Source organism: Archocentrus centrarchus, chromosome 13, assembly GCF_007364275.1.
Source record: "Archocentrus centrarchus isolate MPI-CPG fArcCen1 chromosome 13, fArcCen1, whole genome shotgun sequence".
Lineage (NCBI taxonomy): Eukaryota > Metazoa > Chordata > Actinopteri > Cichliformes > Cichlidae > Archocentrus > Archocentrus centrarchus.
In genome coordinates, this window is record NC_044358.1 from 42,880,858 (window position 1) to 42,905,085 (window position 24,228).

Sequence of the window (24,228 nt, forward strand, 5' to 3'; positions counted from 1 at the left end):
TGAAATGCAAAATAATTTGTGTACAAGAAATCTTCCTCTGCAGATTCACAATAAATAATACAATGTGATTACTCTTTCACCACTGCTCCCAAAACATCATGCCTTAGTCCCCCATGCCTACATGTATGCACTAACACAAACTACATTAATACAGTTTGAGTACAAATACGTATTCTATTCATTCCCTGCTATCTAAAGTCTTAACACATCTTACTGATCTTACTGGATGACTTAAATTGCCCACATGCACCAGTTTGTTTCTAGCTAACATACACAACTTTTTTGCACTGAAGACCTAAAACTGACATAAACAAAAGCACACACAGAAAAACAGACGCATATGTGCTTAAACAGTACAGTATCTTTATTAAAATGGGGGTTTTAACTTGAGTGGTGACCTCTGGACTGACCACAGGGCTTTCTCTAAGCTGCAAAAAAAGAATAAAAAGTAAGAATGCAGTTGTGTGTCAGGTCTAAAAAAGTGTTGAATTAGCGCTACTTTCAAAACACTTATATTTCTAATTTCAATTCATCATGTTATTAATGAAAATAAAGAAAAACACTTTTGTGTAATTGTTAAAAAAAATGGCCTTGTTTCATTTGAATTAAATTAAATTTTGTGTGAAATGTTGTGTTCTTGTTATTACAGTTTGCTACCTGCAGCTCCTGGGTAAATATATTCTGTCTCAGCCTGGTCACCTGAGAGACAAAAAACAAACTGGCATATAAAAAAAATGACTTTCTGTGTGTGTACTTCAAATTCTGTTAACCGTTCAATTTGTTGCACAGCTCCTCTAAGGAGCAAAGTGTGTCAGTGTGCTGTTGCAGTACAGGGAGTTAGAGTCTTACTTGGCTGGTAGTAGTCATAGATCTTGACCACAGCTGGCTTCAGGTTGTCCACTGGGAGCTCCTGTATGATCTCTAAGCTGAGGTTGATGGGTGTGTCCTTTGGTAACTGAACAGAACAGAAAAACAAAGAACACATGCTGTAACAAATACACACATCATCATCATCATCTGGTATTCCTCACTGGGAATGCCGCTCACCTCCCGTAAATACACCAGAACACGATCTTCTGTTTGCTCAGCACGATCCACCAGTGGAGCACCTTTGAGCTGTGAGGAGACACATTCTTCTTATTATCACCACCATCATCAGTTCACAAATAGACACACAAGCAACATTTTGATTCAGCTGAAAATAATAACTGTAATAACTCACCCTCTTCAGAGACTCTGCATCTGGGACAAATCCAGAGAGCATTTTGATATCCAGGATCACCATGTTTGTAGTGTTTTCCTTTCCGCTGTATCTGTGTTTGAACAATTAAAATATGATTGCACAGAGTTGTAGCCATAGAGGCTTCTTAATCTGGATTTTCATCCACCAGCAGTTACTCCGCACTAGTAAATAACATTCATGTATCTCATCTCTTAACTGTTAAATACTTACAGGGATTTGATTTTCAGAGTGAGTTTGGGTCTGGGAGATTCACTCGTGGTGTCGACCTCTGGTTTGACCTCCACGCTGAGAGTGGTGACATCAGTAGGAGTTGGGATGTTGTAGTGAGCAGAAATCTGAGAAACGGACAACAAAAAAACATTTGATTTATAAAAAGTGAACAAGAGTATTAATAATTTTGTTCTCATTCATATTAAAACCATAGAGGCATTCTGTTTTAGGGGACTGATTATAGTTACATCCCAAATTCTGATTAAAAAAAAAAACATTTTTTTTCTCATACTAATTTTTATAACTATACCAAGTCTTTGTTGTTTAGACAAATACATATAAATGTACATTATGTTAACTATTCAGTATATATGAAAATGTGCACAGCCACCCAAATATTTAGGGCCATGTTTACACATTATAATGCTGAAGGAAAAGTACATTTGTTTTCTGCACCATTAAAATGATGTGAAATATGTTAAACTCTTTTCTAATTTTTTTGCAAAGAAACAACCAGGACTTTCTCACATGATGCTGTCACTGACCTGCACTGAAGCACATGCAGTGCCCTTCACCTCCAGGCTGTATTTTCCTGACACGTCCTGCATCGTCTTCTCCTGGTAGAGCAGTTTATTGTCCTGATTTACATCAAATGTCAGCTGACTGCTGGGAGTCTGAACAGTCACTGTGGTTGAACCCTCAGGACTGAACACCAGAGTGGAGTAGAGAGCCAGAGCCTGAAGAGCCACCACTGTGTCCTACAATATGGATGAACAAAACTGCAGCTGTTATGTGTACTGTTCATTTATACAAATATATACATATTGGCAGGGGTGAAAGTAGTTTTAATTTCTTGCCGGTACTATGAGAAAAACCTCGTATGTGAGGAGAAGGATTTTAAATTCTATTCTAGATTTAACAGGAAGCCAATGAAGAGAAGCCAATATGGGAGAAATCTGCTCTCTCTTTCTAGTCCCTGTCAGTACTCTAGCTGCAGCATTTTGGATCAGCTGAAGGCTTTTCAGGGAGCTTTTAGGACAGCCTGATAATAAGGAAATACAATGATCCAGCCTAGAAGTAATAAATGCATGAATGAGCTTTTCAGCATCACTCTGAGAAAGGATGTTTCTAATTTTAGAAATATTGCGCAAATGCAAAAAAGCTGTCCTACATATTTGTTTAATATGTGCATTGAAGGACATATCCTGGTCAAAAATGGTAAATGGACTAGTTCTTATATAGCGCTTTTCTACTCAGTCAGAGCACTCAAAGCGCTATTACAACATGTTTACATTCACCCATGCACTCCCATTCATACAAGCACTTCCATGTTTGCTAAGCTAAGTGCTTTTTTAATTAACTATCATTCACACACATTCATACTCCGACGGGACGGTCGGAGAGCAACTTGGGGTTAAGTATCTTGCCCAAGGATACATTGGCATGTAGCCTGGAGTAGCCAGGAATCGAACCGCTGACCTTCTGATCAGTAGGTGACCTGCTCTACCTACTGAGCTACAGCCACCCCTGGTGACTCCAAGATTTCTCACAGTGTTACTGGAGGCCAAAGTAATGCCATCCAGAGTAAGTATCTGGTTTGACACCATGTTTCTAAGATTTGTGGGGCCGAGTACAAGAACTCAGTTTGATCTGAATTTAGAATCAGGAAATTAAAGGTCATCCAGGCCTTAATGTCTTTAAGACATTCCTGCAGTTTAACTAATTGATGTGTGTAATCTGCTTTATTGATAGATATAGCTGAGTATCATCTGCATAACAATGAAAATTTACAGCAAGTGGGAATTAAATCCAGTGTATCTGAAGTGTGAAGGTAAGACTCTAACTCCCTGTGCCCCTTCCATCTTCCAGGTACTGCGTACTGGTGCAGAATCTTTTACTGGTGCGCATTACCGGACCGTACCAGCTTACTTTCACATCTGCATATTTGTACAATCAGCAGCTGTCATACACAGGACTTTATATTATATTGTTATAGTAAATTAACTCTTGCTAAAACGGAAGTGATTTAAAGTACCAATGAAAAGGTTGGTGTGTCCAAACTGTTGACTGGTACTGTACCTATCACACAGAAAATGTGCCATTTTCAGAGATTTATGGTTTTTACAGGACAGCAACAAAAAAGGAAAACTTCAGTATTAAATTATCATTATTTTGTCTCAGACTATATATGAATTGTAATATTAGCTTTAAGCTGTTATGTGGTGTACCTGAGTGGAGGAAAAGCCTCCATAGTAGTTCTGCTGGCTGGTCAGCCATCTGATAATGCCAGAGGCGTAGCCCAGGTCCTCAACAGTTGGGGAGGCACTGAGTTTGGCCAGCAGCACATAAGAACTGATCTCCACTGCAAGGGAGGCTGATGTTTCTGTTGCTGTCTGAGACCAGTAGAGGAAACTTCCTAAAAACACAATATAAGTTACATTCACGGTAATAATGAATCATTTCCTGCAAGAGGATGTCTCACCTTCCCGAACTGCAACTGTGTCTAAATGCTGCAGAAGGTGAGCACGGGTCTCCATGTCTCCTGCCAGGGTGAAGACGTACGCCAGCAGAGCTGTAGTGTAGGTGTTGCTGAGGTCACTGATGGACTCCTTGAGGCAAGCCAGGCTCTTGTTCACCACAGGATCCTTTAAGAGATCAAAGAAGATCACTGAGATGAAAACATTACAAGGGACCAGTTTGCCCTGCATGGGACAGGACTGGGGCTCCACCCTAGAGCCAGGCCTGGCACGGAACGTACCTGGTGGCCAAACCTTGGAGTAGATTGAAGAGGCAACATGGCTTGGTCTCTGAAACCATTTTCTTGTAGAGGGGCTGATTCTGATCCAATCTGCACTTGCCATCAGAGAGGGTGGCAGGCAGGGGTGGCTATACTGACAGCCCTTACCCTGTTTTGCTGCCTTTATGTTGGCTTTTTTTCCCAGGTGGATATGAGGGTTGTTCCTTTATGCCTACAGGTCAGGGAAAGGGAAAGGTTTCTGTCTATTGTTTGTGCATCTGCACTGAATGACACTTGAGAGTACCGGTCGTTTTGGAGTCACTCGGCACAGTGTTGAAGGGCATCTTCACACAGACTGTCTTTTATGTGAACTCATCTCTTTCCCATGCTTTTGCGCCTATCCCCCACGTGAACCCCACCTTCCAGATCAATGTATCAATGTATCATCTTCACACAGACCCCATATATATAGCTTGATGTTTGCCTTGCACTCCTTTTACTCTAAGCACAATGTGTAGGTGACTGACCAAGTGGTTCTCTGTTACAGGTTCTGGTCTAAAGAGGTTCTGGTCCAGGTTTTTGGACATCATGAAAAGGGCACTGAAATTGAACCAGAGATAGAGGAGGATGTCTCGGAAGTGGAAGACAACACAGATTTTGATCCGGACTTTGAGGAGACTGACCAGTCAAGAGATGGAGAGGGAGAGGCACCTGAAGAACAGGCACCTGAGGAGACATTCCAGTCCAAGAGTGGACACTTTCTTCATCCCTCCAGGACAGAGGAAGTAGAGCGAGAGTGGAAAACATCATAAAGATGACGCCAGGGTCAACACGGTATGCCACAACTCGTGTGGATGACATCAAGTCCAGCTTCCAACTCTTTTTACCAGAGTCCATTGAGGGAATTATACTGGAGATGACAAACCTGGAAGGGAAGCGTGTGTTTGGGGACACCTAGAGAGAAATCGACCTGGTAGACCTCCAAGCCTACATAGGTCTGTTGATTTTAGCAGGAGTATATCACTCAAACAATGAGGCTACAAAAGGTCTGTGGGATTCAGGCCTATATTCTGGGCAACTATGTCCTTACAACAGTTTAATGCCCTTTCAAAAATTATTCAATTTGATAACAGAGACACATGACCCATCCGCTGGCAAAATGACAAACTGGCTGCCAACAGGAAAATTTGGGACAGGTGGGTGGAGCGCCTACTGCTTATGTACAATCTAGGCCCTGAGGTGACAGTTGATGACCGCCTGGTTCCTTTCACAGGTCGCTGTCCCTTCAAGGTGTACATTCCAAGCAAATCAGGGAAATTTGGAAAAAAGATCTGGGCAGCATGTGATGCCAGGAGAAACTATGCCTGGAATATGCAGGTATATACAGGGAAACCCAGTACTGGAAGGGCCGAAAAACTTCATGTTTAGTTTGGTCTTTGGTTTTCCATTTATTTTTTACATTACAAGTCCATTTTTTAATACATTTTCAGTGCCTATTTTTATTTTCACTACAGTTATTTTATGTCTAATTCTACAAATTCATGTTAAACACTACTTTGAGCCATTGTTCACAAGCTAAAGAATGTTAAATAAAAACGTGGTAGCAAAAAATGGTTTTTGTGCTATTTTAAGAGCAGTCAAAAAAGACCGGTCAATTTTGACTGGGAACACAAAGATAAAAAAAATAAATAAATAAAAATAAAGTAAGGGGCGGGTGGTTAACATGGCCAGAGGGATACTGTACCGGTCTGTTGTGGTGAAGACACAGCTAAGTATGAAAGCAAATTTGGCAATTTAATGGTCAATCTACATTCCTACTGCCAACTATGGTCACAAGCTCTCAAGTCAAATTGTGGCCCTTTTGATATATTTGAATTGTGAACATCAGATGATCTTTAAATCTTTGCCTTTTAAAAAAGAGGGCTATACACAAATTACATAAAGGGCAATTTTTAAAATCTTTCTCGAGGTAACAATAATTAAACCTCCTTAATTTGACAGGTGGAAATGCTGACATCTAGAACTTGGTTCCACCAGGCCTTTAGAATAAGGCTGTGAGTGCTTATTGATCATTGTATGATAGATGTTCTGTGGGACATTCGCTAACTGACTGAGTTCAGCTGTAGAGGTGGCCACTGAGGGGCATCGATTAGAATGCACAGTCCAGAGCTTTGTCACTGAAGATTTATTGTGGGATTGATGGAATGATACAACAGGATATTTGCTATGAGTGTGTGGGTATGTGTGTGGTTTTGTTATTGAACGCACACAGGGATTAATGTCAAGCCACAAACTACCTACAATCATACAGGTCCAAACAATAGCGATCACAATACTAGCACTCTCCAGCCACTCTTCTTCTCCTCCCGACAATGCTACAGCTCACACAATGCTGCGCAGCGCAGCGCTCCCTCATCAGCTGGGTTCCGGTGCACTTGAAGGCTGATCTAGGGTCAGCCCTTTGTTACAGCCGCCCCAAATTTGTACTATCAAATTTGTCACTTGACAAAGGGCTGATCGGGTCCATGTCTGGGATGTCTGGGAGGGCGATGAGGCGCGCCACAGGCCTCGTATAGGTCTTGTCCTTGACCTGGACCACAGCTGTCCTGACTCTTCCATCTGTCCCTGGGATGACCTCTGTGACCCGGCCAAGTGGCCACAGGGCCCGAGGGAGCTGGGGATCCACTACCATCACGATGGTTCCTAGTTTCAGTTGGGAGGTATCTTTGTGCCACTTGGAGCGTGGCTGAAGAGTAGAAAGGTAGTGGCGGATGAAATGGGTCCAGAACTGGTCTGCCAACACCTGGGTGTGTCTCCAGCGGCGGCGGCTAAGCATTTCTGTGTCAGTGTAGACTGCCTGTGGCAGTGATGGGTCCGGCCGCCCCATGAGGAGGAGATTGGGGGTCACAGGATCCACATCAGCCACATCTGTGGAGACATAGCCGAGAGGTTTGGAGTTTAAAATCCCCTCAATCTCAATTAGCACTGTCCGGAGGACTTCCTCTGGGATAGGCTGAGGCCGGATGGTGGCGTACAAGGCAGCCTTCACCGACCTTACTTCTCTTTCCCATATGCCCCCGAAGTGTGGTGCATTTGGTGGGTTGAACTGGAACTGGATCTGGTATTTGGCCAGATGATCCTGGAGGGTGGGGTGCATTGCCTTGAAAGCATCTTTCAGCTCTCGTTCCCCTCCGCGAAAATTTGTCCCCTGGTCCGACAAGAGCTCAGCCGGTTTTCCTCTTCGGGCAATGAATCTGCGAAGAGCCATAAGGAAGGAGTCGGTGTCGAGTCCAGACAGGACATCTAAGTGCACGGCTCGTGTTGTTAGGCACTTAAACAGAATGCCCCATCTTTTCTCATGACGACGGCCCACCTGCACTGTCAAGGGCCCAAAACAGTCCACACCTGTGGAGAAGAAGGGGGGTTTCATTAGCCGCAGTCTCGCCGGTGGCAGGTCGGCCATTCTTGGCACAGATGGATTAGCTCTCCACCTCTGACAGTCAGGGCAGGAACGCTGATGCCGCTTGACTGCTTCGCGACCCTGCAGAATCCAATATTTGCGACGTAGCTCTGCAAACAACCGTTCTGCTCCAGGATGGTGCAGGCTCCTGTCAGTATCATGGATGAGGAGCTGAGACACTCTGTGCCGGGGGTCTAGGACCACTGGGTGGATGGCATCTAGGTCCAGCTGGTCACTGCGGCGAAGACGCCCTCCAACACGAATCAGCTGCACTGTCTCATCAGACTCTGGGGCAAGACAGCGGAGCCTACTGGTGGCTGGCACTGGCTTGCCAGCCCTCAGTAGGTCCAGTTCCTCAGGGAAACTGTCCTGCTGGGCCCTTCTAAGCACCTCTCTCTCAGCTTCCCTGTAGTCTTCGGCAGACAGACATGCCTGGTCTGCAGCTGCCCCATGCAGGGCTCGAGCTACAGCCTCAGTCAATTCCCCAAAGGAGGAGCACTGATCAGTATCAGGCCCCAGTGAGGTTGTTACTGATGTAGTGAGGCAGCAGACAGTTGGCCTTCGCAGCTCCGCCACATCCTCGGCCTCTCCTACTACAGCCGCAGGCTGTGCCGGCCAAAGGTTTGTTACCTGTTGCAGGAAGGCTGGCCCATGCCTCCACCTGCTGTCACTGGCCAGCTCTAGTAGCGTCTTCCCCCGAGTGATGTCGTCAGCTGGCTTGTTGGCTGAGTCCACATACCTCCAGGCCTGGGCATCAGTAAGCTCCTGGATTTCGACAACCCGGGTGCCGATAAATACCTTGTATCGACAGGAGTCAGACTTGAGCCATGTGAGGACTGTAGTGGAGTCAGTCCATAGAATGATGTTGCGGATGGGCCCAGTCAGCTCTCTCTGCAGCAGTGAGGCTAACTGAGCAGCAGTTAGTGCGGCACACAGTTCAAGTCTCGGCATTGACAGCTGTTTCTTTGGCGCAACTCTAGACCTCGCTGACAGGAAAGCCACTTCCACATAGCCATCTAGGCTCTCTGCTCGCAAATAAGCTACTGAGCCATAGGCTTTCTCTGAAGCATCTGCGAAGATGTGCAGGTCTCGATGACAGCGGGGGCTGTCCATTCCTGGGCTGACGTAACAGCGGGGCAGTGAAATCTGGGAGAGATCCTGCAATTCCTCCTCCCATGCCAACCAGGGTTGCAGCACATCATCAGGTAGGGAGGGGTCATCCCAGTCTCTGTGTTTGTCCCACAACCGCTGTACTAAGACTTTGGCCCGTGTCGTGAAAGGGACAATAAAGCCCAGAGGGTCATACAGACGGGCAAGGACTCTATAGATGTTCCGCAGAGTAGGTGTGGGGTGATCCAGTATCCGGTACTTGTACCCCATGGTGTCCGAGCTACAGAGCCAGCGAAGCCCCAGGGCCAGTTCTTGAGGGTCGGTGTCGGACTCCGTGAGCCACAGCTCATTGCTCTCCGATCTGGCTTCCTTTGGGAGGTGACTGATGACCGCAGGCATGTTGCTGGCCCACTGGCGCAGCACAAATCCACCCATCGCTAGCAATGCCTTGAGCTTGTCAACCAGGTGTTGGGCTTCTTCAACAGAGCAGAAGCTCTGCAGGCAGTTGTCTACATAGAATGACCGCTCTATGGATACGCGGACATCCTCGCCTGGCTGGCTGTGGTCGAACACGTGCTTCTGCAGTGCAAATGTGGCACAACAGGGGCTGCAGGTTGTGCCAAATGGAAGGACTTGCCATACATACATGCTGGGTGGTTTCTCTGTCTTCAGGTTTCGCCACAAGAAGCGGAGCAATGGCTTGTCCTCAGGGAGCAACCTCACCTGATGAAACATACCTTGGATATCGCTGCTGACCGCGACTGTGTGTTCCCTGAAGCGCAGGAGGACTCCTAATAAGCTTGCACTCAGCGGGGGGCCTGGCAACAGCAGCTCATTAAGATTGTCTCCCTTGTACACATAGGAGCAGTTAAACACGATCCGGTTCTTCCCGTTATGGGTTACCATGTGGTGTGGGATGAACCAGGATTCAGCTGCCCCTTCCAGCTCCTCTTCTGGCACCTTCTTGGCATAACCGGCTTTCTCCAGCTTGTCTATCTCCGCACAATATGCCGCGGCTTTGTCAGGGTCTCTCCGCAGGCGTCTCTCTGTGCTGCGGAGACTGGCTAGTACTGCCTCCTTAGGTGCTTTAAGTTGTGGCATGTCCTTCACTCTGAGAAGGGGAGTGGCATAGCGCTGGATACCGTCGACATTGACGCGAACAGTCTTTGTCTCTAGCAGGTGGACAGCGTCCTGGTCCTGCCTGGAACGTGTGACTAGCCGCTCATTCTTGTAGGGAAGGACATCTAATTGCCACAGTCTCTCCACACTGTGAAGGAGCTCAGCCGTCGGGGAGAGAGTGGAGAGCTGCAGACACTGCTGTGTGATGGACTGCTGCTTGATGTGCTTGGTTGGCCCCTGCAGGGTCCAGCCAAGCCGTGTCTTCACTGCAGCTGGAGCTCCTGGAGGACCCAGGCGCACCTGCTCCACAGGTGTGATGAGATGAGTGTAGTCAGATCCGATTAGCAGTAGAGGGCGCACCCTGTTCAATGCTTGGAGGGGAAGGCCTCGTAAGTGTTTATGCCTTCTCTGAAGGGCTTTCACAGGGTGGGTGTGCTCCGCCAGTCCCAGTTGGTCCGCTGTGAATGCTCTGTTTATCTTGAAGGACCTTTTTGGCTGATCAGTGGGTGAGAGGGAGAACGACACTGCGGCGCCGTGTATCACTTGAAGGTCCTGCCGCACGGTCCGAAGAGCCAGGTCTTCGGCTTCACCTCTCAGTTTGAGCCTTTGTGTTGCCTCCGGGAGGATTATGGTCCGCTCGGATCCATCGTCAAGGATGGCATAGGTCTCAATGGCCAGGGGACCGTTGCGTAGCAGCACCTTGCTGACCTTCAGCAGTACTTGGCTGCATCCTGATCGCCGATCAAGGTATAGGATTTCATTGGTTGTGCTAACAAGGCACGCAGTGTTCTCCGTTTGAGGCTTGGCATTCACCTCATGCAATGCTTGCAGGTGTCTCCCTTTGCATTTCTCACACAGCATCTTCAGACGGCACTGAGCAGCTTGGTGCAGGCGACCGCATCGCCAGCATCTCCTGTTCGTCTTGATCCACGCTGTTCTCTGGTCCACTGTGAGCTGTGAAAAGTTAGCACATTGGTCTAGAAAGTGCTGATTATTGTTGCAATAGGGGCAGTACGCCGTTCTATTGGCTCGCTGGGCTCCAGCAGGTAGCTTTGCTGCCGTGGGGGTACTCTCGGGCTGATCAGCAGCAAGCAGAACACTGATGCTCTTTCCCCCTTTGCTATCACGACGTCGCTCGGGCTTGGACCCCGCGCTGTTCTTGTCCTCGCGATGCAGGGACTCATACACTGTCTCCTGGATCTTCAGCTCGTAGTTGAGCCAGTCAGAGAAGTGCAGGAGGCTGGGGATGGTGATGCGCATGGGATACAAGAACCTCTTGAATTCTGCCCGCATGTCTGGAGACAGCTTGGAGAGGAGTCGGGTGACGTGGGATCCGCAGCGGAGCTCTGTCTGTCCACTGTCCCCCAGCTGATCCAGCATGCCCACTAATGCTCTGACTTTCAGTGCAAACCGCTTGAAGCCACTGACATCACCCCGTGCCACACTTGGGGCTTCCATCAGGTCTGCAATCCTTTTGAGAGCAAGTTGGTGTGGCTGCCCGTAATGCTCAATAAGGCTTGCCATTGTCTCTGTGTAAGGATAGGAGGAGCTTGTGTACGAATCTGCGATGAGAAGGGCCTCCTCATACTTCAAGTGGTCGACAAGAATCTGGTACTTGAAGCGCTCTGTGGCGTCCTCTGGCAACAGATTCTCCAAGGCAACCTTGAGCCTGGCAAATTCCCTCGGGTCCCCTTTAGTAAATAGAGGGATAGTGGGTTTTGGACCACGGTAGACTAACTCACGCTGATGGATGCCGAAGTCTGACTCCCTCTCTGCTGGTACGTGAGGCTGGCAGTAGTCGGGGGTTCGTGGCTTTGGTACGGGGTGTGGCTCTGGGTGTGGCCCCTGTTGCTTTGTCTTTAGGTCCCTCAGCAGCTCTGTGAGTTCTGTAATCACATCTTGCCCCAGAGGTGGCAGTGGGTCATCTGTTACTGGAGGTGGTGGCTTTGGCCAGATGCCGTCACCTCCCGGAGGTGGCATATCTCCAGCTGTTGCTGGTGGAGGTGGAGGCAGTGGTGGGATCTGGTCCATGCCATCATGCTGCTGCAATGGGTGTAGCAGGGAAGCTGCCTGCTCTATTTGCTGAGAATAGGTAAGCGAGACCATGTGTGGTTGCGGGACCGGTGATGCTCTCTCGTCAAGTCGCCGCTGCAGTTGCAGCATCTGCCTTTGCATTCTCTGATTCTCCTCCATCAGTTGGTGAAGAGCATTAAGGACTTCTGGTGTAGCTCCTGAATCCTGCTTTGGCCGTGATGTACTAGGCGTGCTCTGAAAAAGGGGGTCTGCCTCATCCGACACATGCCAATGGTTTGTGACTGCTCCAAGCTTAGCATCCGAATCAGCATACTCGACTGGTAAAGAGGCGAGAGGCGTCATCCTGGCGGGTCTCTCCGGTGTTCCTTTCAGGCTACGACAGGGTGGCTGACGCGGGGACAGGTAAGCTGCATCCGGGGGGCTGAAGGCCACTTGTTGTTCTGGGAGGGAGACTACATATTCTTCCATCCAGGCTGGTTGCCGCGTCATGCGTCGTGGGCGGGCACCCGCTGCATAATAATGTGTTTGCTGGTCTTGGGACATCTCTGGCAATCCTCAGTAACCACAATAAAAGGAATCCTCACTAGGGCCTCCAAATGTTCTGTGGGACATTCGCTAACTGACTGAGTTCAGCTGTAGAGGTGGCCACTGAGGGGCATCGATTAGAATGCACAGTCCAGAGCTTTGTCACTGAAGATTTATTGTGGGATTGATGGAATGATACAACAGGATATTTGCTATGAGTGTGTGGGTATGTGTGTGGTTTTGTTATTGAACGCACACAGGGATTAATGTCAAGCCACAAACTACCTACAATCATACAGGTCCAAACAATAGCGATCACAATACTAGCACTCTCCAGCCACTCTTCTTCTCCTCCCGACAATGCTACAGCTCACACAATGCTGCGCAGCGCAGCGCTCCCTCATCAGCTGGGTTCCGGTGCACTTGAAGGCTGATCTAGGGTCAGCCCTTTGTTACAATAGATGTACTAGAAAAAAAGAGTTGTTGCCTCACAACAATAAGATCCTGGGTTTGAATCCACCATCTGGGACTTTTCTGTATGTTCTCCCTGAGGCAGACTGACAATGTCTCCAGGCTGTACCCAAACTGTGAAGCACAGGTGTGAAGAGATTATGGCTTGGGATTTCTTGTAGTCATGGATTCAACTGGGAGAAGCAGAATTGCTTCAAATCAAAGAGTTCTCGAATATTAATGTAAATGGTAAATGGACTAGTTCTTATATAGTGCTTTTCTATTCTGACTGAGCATTCAAAGCACGTATACAACACATGTGGAGCCATCTCTCAGAAAGATGAAACTGAAATGGAGCATCTGTTCCAAGCAGTAGGAAGTCCTCCGAGGAATGACCAAAGACAGATTTGTTGTAAGGAGATTTGAAACAGTCCATCACACAAGAAATCCATCGAACATCTCACAACTGTGATGGTTCAAAATACAGCAAGAAATCCAAAAACACATTCCTGCAGAAAAAAGAAATGACATACCTACATTTTGCAGAAAGGAAATTCTGTAATTTCAGTAGGTTCTTGTATTTCCTCATCGTGTTTTATTTTTTTGTCTGACAAACATGACATTTCAGAAAAGTAAAGGTATTTTGTGTAAACAAGATTTTTGCATGCTGATGACAGGGACTATTGGACAATTATGGGAAACACTTATGAGAAGCAATCTCTGCAAAGTGGACCGTAGTAGCTGCTGACATCAGCATTCTCTAAAGAACAATTTTATATCTGTTTTATGTTATTGAATAAATTATTGAATTTCTTTAAACAAATATCACTGAAGGGGATCATTTAGCTGGGATGTGCTAATTTTTTCACTTTATGTTAATGTCATGATCCTGGGCCGATGGCCTGGTGTCTTGTGTTCTTTTGGTTATGTTTTGTTATATCTTTGATTATGTTTATTTCCTTTTTGTGTGGATTCTTAGTTTGCTATAGTTTTGAGTTTAGTGTTGGAGATTATTTTTTACTCAGTGAATAAAGGACAAATGTTTAAAGGTAAACTCAAGTAAATGAATTAATAAACAGTGGATCAACCAAATAAACAATTAAATAATACATTAGACAGAGAGCAACAGATCAGAAAGTTCTAGACTAACTTCTCTGTTTCAGAGCATCTTATCTTGAGGACCGGCCCCCGAAAATACAATTAGAACATCGCCAACGTCACCGTGTTCTGTCATTAATCTGGACAAGCTTTCTTTGTATTGATTAAATTAGAACATCAGGAAGAAGATGTGCCTACAGTATGACTGAGAGGAATCTGGGTCATGAAAAACCAGCTGGAACAAGACTGAATGACGAAGGTCAACTCATAGTGCCTATAGTTTGTTTATGCTTAGATAACAAGCTGTATAAAAATGTTTTGGTTAGACAGGAACACGAGCTCAGAGAGAGAGAGAGAGTGCACACTCTTACTCTGGGTCCCCACATGGCCATGTGTGTAATTTTTCTGATTCTTTGATACATTAAATGAATTACTTTTTTAATTAAAGTGTTTCAGGTGTCTTCCTTCACAAAAAAAGAAACCTGTTTACCTGTCATTAGCTTGATTTGTTTCCCATTCTTGTCTTCCCTGTGTTCTTGTGTTTCTGGTGTCTGTGTTTTCCCCGCGTTGTCATATGTTTAGATACCCTTTGTGATCAGTCTCCTTTGTCCAGTCTTCTGTGTGGTCTTGTTTTCTTGTTTGGTTACTTCCTGTTTTAGTTTGACAGTCCTGTGCTCCCTATGTGTCGTGTTAAGTTTTGCTTCCCTTGTTTAGTTAATTAGATTCTGTTCACCTGTGCCCTGTGCTCCCCAGCTGTTTTTTTTCTCCCATTATTATCTCCTGTGTGTATTTAAGCCCCTGTGTTTGTTCTGTTCTCTGTTGTGTCCTCCCTCACGGAGGTGTGGGTTTTTGTTCCAGTTTTTCTGTCTGCTAATCAGTTTAGTTTTTTAAAGTCCTCCCTGCCTTTCTATTCATATTTTGGGTTATTCAGTAATAAATCACCATCAACCGTCCTGATTTGGAGTCTGCTTTTGGGTCCACCCTGCTCATAACATAAAAATGTCTGTTAAAAATGTAGGAAAAAGGAACTTCAGAACTTCAGTGGGGAAACAATGTCAGTCTTGTAATTTTATACATCCTACAAAGTTCAAGTGGCATCACATCACTTGGTTTTACTCACATTTTGGGATATATTCATTTCCAGGAAGGCAGCAGTGATGTATGCACTGAGAGTCACTTCATCAGACACACCACCCTGGTGAGTGAAACCAAGTTATTTATAGATGCTGTCAGAATGTCTCTGCAGACAGTATTAGTATTACTGTCCAAATGATTGTGAATGTCTTTCAGTTGAAGTACAGACTCACCTTCATTCTGTTGTTGAAGAGTTTTCCTGACTTTTCAAAGCAGCCATTTTCTTGTTGTTTACTTTCCAGCCACGTCTTAGACTCTTCAATGTTTGTGGGATCAATGTAGATGAAAGACTGAGCTTTGGCAAAACTTCTCATCACAAAAGCAGTCAGCCTGAGGAGGAAACAAAAAGCATGACACAACCAAAAAAAGTGCTCATGTTTCAAACTTATATCAACATGATCATAATCATACCTTTTTCTCATAATCATACAGCTATAAGAAAAATTTATTTATACAGTTTAAGAAATAAGGTGAAGGTATTTGTTAGCTAATGGCTCACTGTGAGGAAATACTGGAGAATATAATGTGATATTTAAGGAATACATTTCAGCATCCTTCCACATCCTCAGTGTAAATAAAAGTTTTCTTTATGAGGCAAATTGAATATTAAGGTGAGTATCGTTCTCACCATGTGTTTCCTGGTCCTGTTCCAAATGTGGTGTAAGCACCTTCAAAACTTTTGTAGTTCAGCTGTCTTTGGTATCCTGTAACAACAGGAAAATAATTCAGCTGTTTCTAATCTTAGATTTTGTATTTGCATTTAGCCCCATTAAGAAACTAACAGACTCACCGCTGGTCAGGAAGTTGGCAGCTTTTTCCATGATGGCTGGGGTGAGCTGCTGTGTACCTTTCAGGTACTGGAGGATGTAGATGTTGGGGGCTAGAAGAGCCATGTTCTGCTCTCCACATCCATACGGCATCTGCAGCAGTCCATCCAGGTTCTTCAGAGCACGGCCGAGGATGTCACCTGATCAAAAACACTGATTCACTACAACACAACATATAACTTACCCAAACTTTTACTGCAAATAGATTAAACATTTAGAAAAATATAGCAGGTAATGCAGAAGCAGTGTTTATACTTATTTATAATTATTTGTACTTTAAAATGTAAATTCTGGTAACAAAGATTGTGAAAGTGATGGAGACTCAAATCAAACAGAGATGCCAAAAGTCCAATTTTATTTGGATTTTCTGCTCAGTTACTATTGCTCTGATTAAGAAATCTTGCTATATTTCTTTTTGTTGTATTTCTTTTGTGGAAGTCATTTTTGAAAAGCTGTCTCCATCCATAGATTTTTTTTCACTTATCCAACTGGAGCCTATCCCAGCTGTCATAGGGCAAGAGGCAGGGTACACCCTGGACAGTTGGTCGCAGTGCCAACACAGAGCGACAAACAACCATTCACACTCACATTCACACCTATGGACAGTTTAGAATCAGCAGATAACCTGATCCCACTAACTGCATGCCTTTGATTGTGGGAGGAAGCCAAAGTACCTGGAGAGAACCCACGCACACACAGGGAGAAAAAGCAAACTCTGCACAGCAAGGCTTTAGCCAGATGGTGGATTTGAACCCAGGATGTTCTTGCTGTGCGGTAACAGTGCTAACCATTCAAATGAAATCAACAGATTTACCCAGAACTGATACAAATGTGCGAGCAGATCCTTCAATCAGATTCTCAGGTAGTTGTATCTCTGTTTCCTCTGTCAGTGTGTCTCCTGTGTACAGACAAAAACAATCACCATACAGAGAGAAGCTTAATCAGGAGGTCAGCACTGAAACAGTTAATATGTCAAATCAGGAAGTGGTCATTGATGATCATGTCATCACAAATTGTAGGAGGTCATATTAAAAATTAGATATCTACAATGAGCTTTTCAATAATAATAATATGTAGGAGTGAAGGTGAGACGAAATCTTTTGGAATGGCATTCCAGCACTTGCAAATAAATTAGATGCATATGTATCCCAGTCTGTAACCTCATTCATAAACTAGTCTAAATATGTTTTTCTAAACATATTTAAATATGTTATTCTAAGCCTATTTCACCTAACTGCCAAGTTGACATTATTTAGCTATAATTGATCAAAGTCATCAAATAGACTGAATTTGAGCAGATGATCTGACTGACCATCTATATTAGTTCTTACGTATTGCCGACAGCTTTCTCCTCCCTGAATGTGTCTTCTGTTTTTAAAACAATAATTCTTTCCTGTGGGATAGTTGCCTGTCTTATTCATGAGCTCTCCCTCTCCTGAGCCATTCAGAGGGGAGTTGGGCTTCTGTGATGGGGGTTCCTACTCCAGTTTTTCTTGGTATTCAGTTGTGATCCTCAGTCCTTTCCTGATGATTCCTACAAAACATCCTATGTAGTGAGACTCCTGAGAGGTAAAGGCTTAACCTGGGCTGAAGAATTTTCCTAACCAATTCCAGAGAAAATTTTGGTGTGTGTAAGAAAACCTTTGATCACCTGCTTGGAGAGGAAGAACTTGCTTCTCCCAGCACCACCTCAGAATATGTTGTTGCTTATTTAAACAGACTAACACTGCATGAAAAGTGGGTTTTTCGACAGTTTCTTGTATGTAATATTGACGCGCGCCTTGAGTTTTAGGGCTCTCAGCAGGAGGCTTTGGCCAGAACAGTAAACTGTAGGGAAACTGCCGTGGACTCTCTGTGTCAGTGCTCCCTCAGCTCCCCCCTCTCCTCAGGTCTTGTGCAGGCTCTCAAGGGGGTTTCTGTGAGTCATACAAATGCAAATCAAGTACTCACCAGTGGTCACCAATACTCACCAGTGGTCTACCCCTCCCAAGTTGTAACCAACATATTTTTATTTCTACAGCGAAACATTCAAACAAGACTAATTTCACAAGAAATCATTCTAATTTATAAATTTGAATTATCTAGTTGGAAATATATTTTTGGAAGTTTTCAGCTTTTGTCCCTTTTTGCAATAAGGCTGTGAGCTTCTGTCTGTGAGCTTCTGTCTGTGAGCCTTTGTCATAGAGTTTTTTGTGAACCCTGAACTTTAGTGGACTGAGGGAGATAAACAAAGGCTATATCTTGATTTTGGTGACACCACAAGCATTATTTTCATTGAAAAGCATACTCAGTTTTCAGTCTAATTCACTGTAACAAAAAGTCTGTCACACCATCATCCTCTCCTGTGCAGTGGCTTCCCAGCTAGCATTGAACATTCAGACAACATCCCATGAACGCTGCTATAAACGTTCAGTGAATGTTCACATGCATTAATGACATTAAAGCCTACCAAGGCAGATGGAATACGAAAATGTATAAACTTTTATTTTGCTATACATGGATGTACATAAGAGATATCAGCAAAACCTTCATGAGAAAAATGTAAATGTAAAAAGGTAAATAAAAAAAAAAAATAAGGAAAATTTTAATGCAACAGTCACCTTCTCAGTTGTCCTGCTTAAACAGACAGTGGATGTGTGTCTTCCAGCTCATAGGGGGTCATTTTGACTGTTGGGTCTTCTCTGTATTATTGTAGGGTCTTTATCCACAATACAAAGCGCCTTGAGGCGACTGTTTGTTGTGATTTGCCGCTATATAAATAAAATTGAATTCACTTGAAATTAAATGAATTGAAATCCGTGTGGCAGCTTCCTCGCCTGTGATTGGACAATACAGATCACGTGCGGGATCACGCTGAAGGTCTGTAGGACCAATCAGTGCCTTCCTTCTCTTCCGTTCAAACTGAATGGCGGTTTTTGTCTACGCTGCTTTCCCGGTACGACAATGGAGGACATCGTCTATATTTCAACACCCCAGAAGCTCCCGGTGAAAGCGGGCCTCTCTACCGGCCAGCCTCAACCAGCCCCGCTGCAGACGAGAAGACGCTGCTGGCTGCAGTGAGTCGCAGATTGAGAGCTTATGTAGCCAGAATAAAAGCATTTACCGAAGAAACAAACCCAAGGTGCACAAGTCTCCTTTTACTGCCGCTACAGCTGCGACACATATAAAAATACATTGATAACAACCTCATAAAATTATTATTAAGAGAGAAACATTTTAGTCATCGTGACCCCGAAATGAAAGTTCCTGCTTGAAGTGATGAATCCAAATTTGAAATTTTTGGTTCAAAACACTTGTTAGAATTGCATAAACTGTTTTTTGTCAAGAGTGATTCAACAAATTGCTGCACCTATTTCCCATTTTCATAGCAAAAGATTAAAAAAGGAGGAAAAGTAACTTGAGACTATTCTACAGTACTGACAGCTTAAGCAGAGTGCAGGATTCATCCAGAGGAGGGTTTTTATAATACAAACTATTGCAATCTATGAATTTGAAATCTGTGGTACAATCTGTTTGCAGAACGCCACACAACATTATTTAAGGTCAGATCCTGACTCTCCACCTAAGTTCCACAATATGTGTACATAAATGCTTACATTGCCATTTTTTTTGTGTATGCTATGTACTGCTTGTTATTTACTAAAGTTACCATTATGTATTGTAAAATTCAGACATTAAGACAATAAAACAAAGGGAGTCGCACCTCTTTTGATTTAAAACTTCCAATTATTTGTAGAATTTTAACAGACATTGCAAAGTTGTACAGTACAGAATGAGAAAAAAGAACAAAGTACTGATATGGGACTCAAGAATGAACGATTCACACTAGGATGTGGTTCAACTGGATTGCATGCATCCAGAGAAAAACCAGGGGTGGAGTGAACATTAGAGAAAGATTTTTGAAAAAGTGTTGTTTTGAGACGATATAGCTGTTCTTCATCTGGACTTTGTGATAAGTAGTTAGACCATCTTGCCAAAAAAACTGTGGCTGGACTGTCGGATTTGAATATTTCCTTCCCTGCTCACTGTGTTGGAAGTAGGGGACTTCTACTTCCACCTCTAGTTCTCATTCTGTGTGTCCGGGAAAGTACTGTTGTTGGCAAGTGAAATTCCTCTTCCCTCATTCTCTTCAAAAACAGTGTTAGTTATTCAGCATCAGGTTTTCATTCATCTAGTGTTTTTGAAATGTGATTTTCACAGTCTTCGTGAGTATGGGCGGGCGAGTGAATGTGTACGTATAGTGTATCTATGTTTATATGTGTGTGGGTGAGTGTGTTTGTGCATAAATATGTACATGGGTGTGCTTGCGGGTGTACGTGTGGTTGTATGTTTGGCTGGACCTGGGTCTGGGCCTGGGCCTGTGCCGTGCCTCCTGGCCGCTCCTTGCTGGTTGCCTCCCCCCCCTGCCCCCCTGGGGTGTGGGTACCTCTGGGTTCCTGGGTGGGGCTGGATGTTCTGATGTGGGTGGTGACCTGTTTCCCTGGGGGCTGCGGCGCAGGGCTGCATCTCGGGCTGCATGCCGGGGGCCCTGCTGCCGGCCGGCCGCTGGGGGGGTGGGGCTGGCTTCTTGTTGCCTCAGATTCTCTGGTGTCCTTGCTCCTTGACTGCGGGGACTCCGTCTGAGACCTCCCTCCCCCGTCTGCTGGGAGGGGTGTACGGTTGTCTTTAGAATGAGTGGCCGCGGGTCTTCGCAGGTCTTGGTGGGCTGCTGGTGGCCTGTGCTACCTGGGGTTCTCTTTGCCTGCCTCTAGCTTCTGATGGGCGGGGCTGCGGCTTTCTGCCTTCATTGGTAAGCACATTTCATGACACAAACACATACACCCACATAATAACACAAAATGGTTGGTTTGTGTAACTATGCTTCTTCTTTTATTTTCTTTTCCCCACACAATCTTTAATTTTGCAAATATTGTCAATATCTTAGTTTGTCACTTGTTAAACATATTTGGTTTACTTACTTGCACTCTTTCCTGTTTCTTTTTTCTATTTTTCTCTTTTTTTTTTCTTCTTTTTTCTTCTTCCGCTTTCCCTTTCTCTTTTCTTTCTTTTCTCTTTTCTATTTCTTAAGCCTGTCATTTCTGGCACAATTTGTTAAATAGCATGTTAAAAATAATTCAAATAAAATAAAGGGTTACACAGTAACAAGAGAAGCCTATAGAGAACCTATAGAGCTCATCTTGAAATAGCAAATATGTTTGGCACAACAATGCATTCAGATCACAGTTCTGTTTGCAAGATCTGCCAGACATGACAGACTTGAAAAAAAAAAAAAAAGAAATGCGATTTTCACTAATTGGCTTTCCTTATATGACAATTTAATTGGACTGCACGCTGTGCTATTGCTTAATTAATTAATTATTTAATTAATTATATATATATATATATATATATACACACATACAGTGGGTACAATTATTCTCAATTATTTCCCTGAGCGTACAGTGGGTACAGAATGTAGACCCCTTTAAATTTTTCTCTCTTTGTTTCATTACAGTCTGAATACTTGCGTGCGTGCATGCGTGTGTATATATGTGTGTGTGTGTGTGTGTGTGTGTGTGTGTGTGTGTGTGTGTGTGTGTGTGTGTGTGTGTGTGTGTGTGTGTGTGTGTGTGTGTGTGTGTAAAATACAGAATGTTGACAATAAAACTTGTAACCTCAGTTATTGTGTTAAGATGGTTGTGAGAAGAAGATGGTTTACCATCAAATTGTTGTATATGAATGATATAACCTTCATTTTATTTCATGGTCTGACAAAAGCCACAGGGCCAAAAAATTAGCATGTTTGTTGGCATTGCAACATAAATGGTGAGATTAAGATTTTTCAATTATTTTCCTGAGGTTCTGTGATAGTGCAAACTATCATCTTTGGATACTCAATGACTTAAATTATTTTGGTTTAACAATAAGGAAGAATGTGCACTCTCTTCAGAGACTGAATTAGTACTATAACATTCTGTTTTTTTTTAATACGAGCTACTAATGTGTTGCACCTAAATCATTTAGGTGCAACACATTACTGTCAAATGAGTTCATTTGTGTGCCACAGCCTGGTGTTGCTGCAGCAATGGCATGAAGAAACTTGCTCTTTATATAAGAAAATAATGACATATTAAGGTGCACTGACTTCCTCAGTACATCTCTTTTTCCTTCCTGTTCCTGTGATGCATTTCCATTGCAGATATAAGCTAAAAAATAAAGTTGTGGTCATGTTACTTCATCATCTAGCTAGCACTGCAGAAGAGGAGCAAACACAAACAGAGTAGTTTAAAAAAAAACTCAGTTAATTTAAATGCAACTTTTAAAATAACTCAAATATTAGCAAATACACATTTCTGTGCAGTTTGTCACAAATTGTCTGCTAGCTAATGTATGCTAGCTATGTTCTGAGAGAGAGCGATAGAGAGAGAAAGAGAGAGTGAGATGAGGCACTCAGAGATGGAAAAAGATATAAGAAAAAGGACAGGAAAAGAAAATGAGAAATTATTTTCAAAAAGTAATGACTGCTCACAGCCAGTGATATTTTATAAATGGAACATGTAAATGCTGCATGCAGAGTCTTCATTTATTTTAGAGTTTTTCAGTCAGATATTAGATCTATACATGATGTGATGTGATGCTAAATTATACTTATGCGAAATGTTTTGCAAGGCAAACTGAAAATTACCAATTTTGTTTTATTCAAAGGTTGTGATCTTAGGTTTCCCCCACCCACCAAAACTCAGTTTGACCCCAGAAAATATGTAATGAAGATTGTGAAACATTTTCATTGATATTTTTATGAATGCAACATATTTCTATCTTTTTTTTTTTACCAAAAAATATTTAACTGTTCTATCTGATGGAAACCACACTGACCTTTGGGGCAAAGCAGCCAATTGGACGTCTTTGTCATCTCAGTCCCTTCAGCCTGAGAAAAAAGTTATGATTTCACTTTGATGAGAAAAAAAAAAAAACCCAAACATTTCAAATTCAGTATGTTTGCCATTTTGTGTTTATGGCACCAACCTTTACTCTGAGGGATTTTGTGACCACATCGATACGACCTCTCTCTGGTACGCTCACCACCTCATTATCACATGAAACATGGGATTGCACCGCTTCAGCAGACACAGTCACATTCACAGCCCCTAAGAAAGAACGGCAAACATCACATTTCTCAATCCTGTAAATTGTTGTACTTTAAAATAATGCTCATGACAGAATTTTATTGATTTTGTAAAAACTGAGAAGAGATGTTGGGGAAAGTGGGACATGGTTCCTCCACCCTGACATCCTCTAACATTTACACCAATGTGGACAAAAGCCAGACCCTCACCTAAAGCTGTTGGGGTCATGGTCCAGCTGACGGTCTTGCGCTCATTGGCACACAAACAGGATGTATATTGGTCATCAGAGAGGGGGGTGAGTGTGTAATCTGTGGAAGGCGTAGGAGAGACAGTGACCTGTACAAGGAACAAAACAGCACAATGGTACGGGGTTTAGTTTCTAAGTCAAAGAGGAGGTCAGTGTTTTTTTGTTACTCTGTAAGGACAGAAATATTCAGATAAAACAACATCAGGCCAGGTGTGACAAACAGGAAAGCTAGTTTCAAATGATCCCTCATTCCAAACGCGTCACTACATGTTTTGATTTGGTAGCTGTTTTATACCAGATGTGCTTCCTGACACAAACTCAAAGGGATCTGTGCATTCACTTGTTAGTGAATGTGTGAAGTACTACAATATGGAGCCATTAGGTGTGATTAACTTATAATTTATGATTAAGTGCACTTAATCATAAATTAGAAGCTAGCCATATACTGCAATAATAATGGACAGTACTTTGGTACATGACAAAAATACCTACAAAGTCCATCAGCAGTCCATCAGGTACACAGACCTGGGGGCCGCCACGGAAATGCAGATGCACTATCCCGCAGACCCTGTGACCCAGATGGATGCCACTACTGTGAGAGAAAGGAGGTTCAGGAGAGGGACCAATCGCAGCCTGACGTAAGGTGTGCAGTGGCAGGTTTGGGGGAACAGTCTTACAGTTGGGGGCTGGTTGCTGTGGATGCAGAAGAGTGGAAGCGCCAACAGGAGGAGGATGCTGACATCAGCCCGGTACTCCAGTGGGTTGAGGAGCAGAAAAAACCCCAGTGGGAGAAGATTGCCATGTTATCACGGGCCACAAAAGGACTCTGGTCCATGTTTGATGCTTTACGGCGGAACGATGGGATGCTGCAAAGGGGCTGGATAGAGCCGGCCACAGGAGAAACGAGGTGGCAATTGGTAGTGCCACG

At 44.0% G+C, this 24,228-nt stretch overlaps 1 protein-coding gene across 1 annotated transcript in view; it reads right to left on the reverse strand.

Moving 5' to 3' along the window:
• Window positions 1-343: 343 nt before the first annotated feature.
• The window catches only part of LOC115791197 (alpha-2-macroglobulin-like), a 72,603-nt gene continuing 48,718 nt past the window's right edge, over window positions 344-24,228 (reverse strand). Inside the window, exons 20-36 of the mRNA XM_030745335.1 lie at window positions 23,263-23,389; window positions 22,953-23,074; window positions 22,803-22,854; window positions 16,762-16,845; window positions 15,911-16,087; window positions 15,749-15,824; window positions 15,294-15,450; window positions 15,107-15,181; window positions 3,936-4,098; window positions 3,682-3,869; window positions 1,999-2,211; window positions 1,454-1,578; window positions 1,223-1,313; window positions 1,048-1,116; window positions 850-955; window positions 658-699; window positions 344-428 (exon numbers count right to left, since the gene is read on the reverse strand). Coding sequence (XP_030601195.1) covers window positions 424-428; window positions 658-699; window positions 850-955; window positions 1,048-1,116; window positions 1,223-1,313; window positions 1,454-1,578; window positions 1,999-2,211; window positions 3,682-3,869; window positions 3,936-4,098; window positions 15,107-15,181; window positions 15,294-15,450; window positions 15,749-15,824; window positions 15,911-16,087; window positions 16,762-16,845; window positions 22,803-22,854; window positions 22,953-23,074; window positions 23,263-23,389 — 1,872 coding nt within the window. The 3' untranslated portion in view covers window positions 344-423. The remainder of the gene's footprint in view (window positions 429-657; window positions 700-849; window positions 956-1,047; window positions 1,117-1,222; window positions 1,314-1,453; window positions 1,579-1,998; window positions 2,212-3,681; window positions 3,870-3,935; window positions 4,099-15,106; window positions 15,182-15,293; window positions 15,451-15,748; window positions 15,825-15,910; window positions 16,088-16,761; window positions 16,846-22,802; window positions 22,855-22,952; window positions 23,075-23,262; window positions 23,390-24,228) is intronic.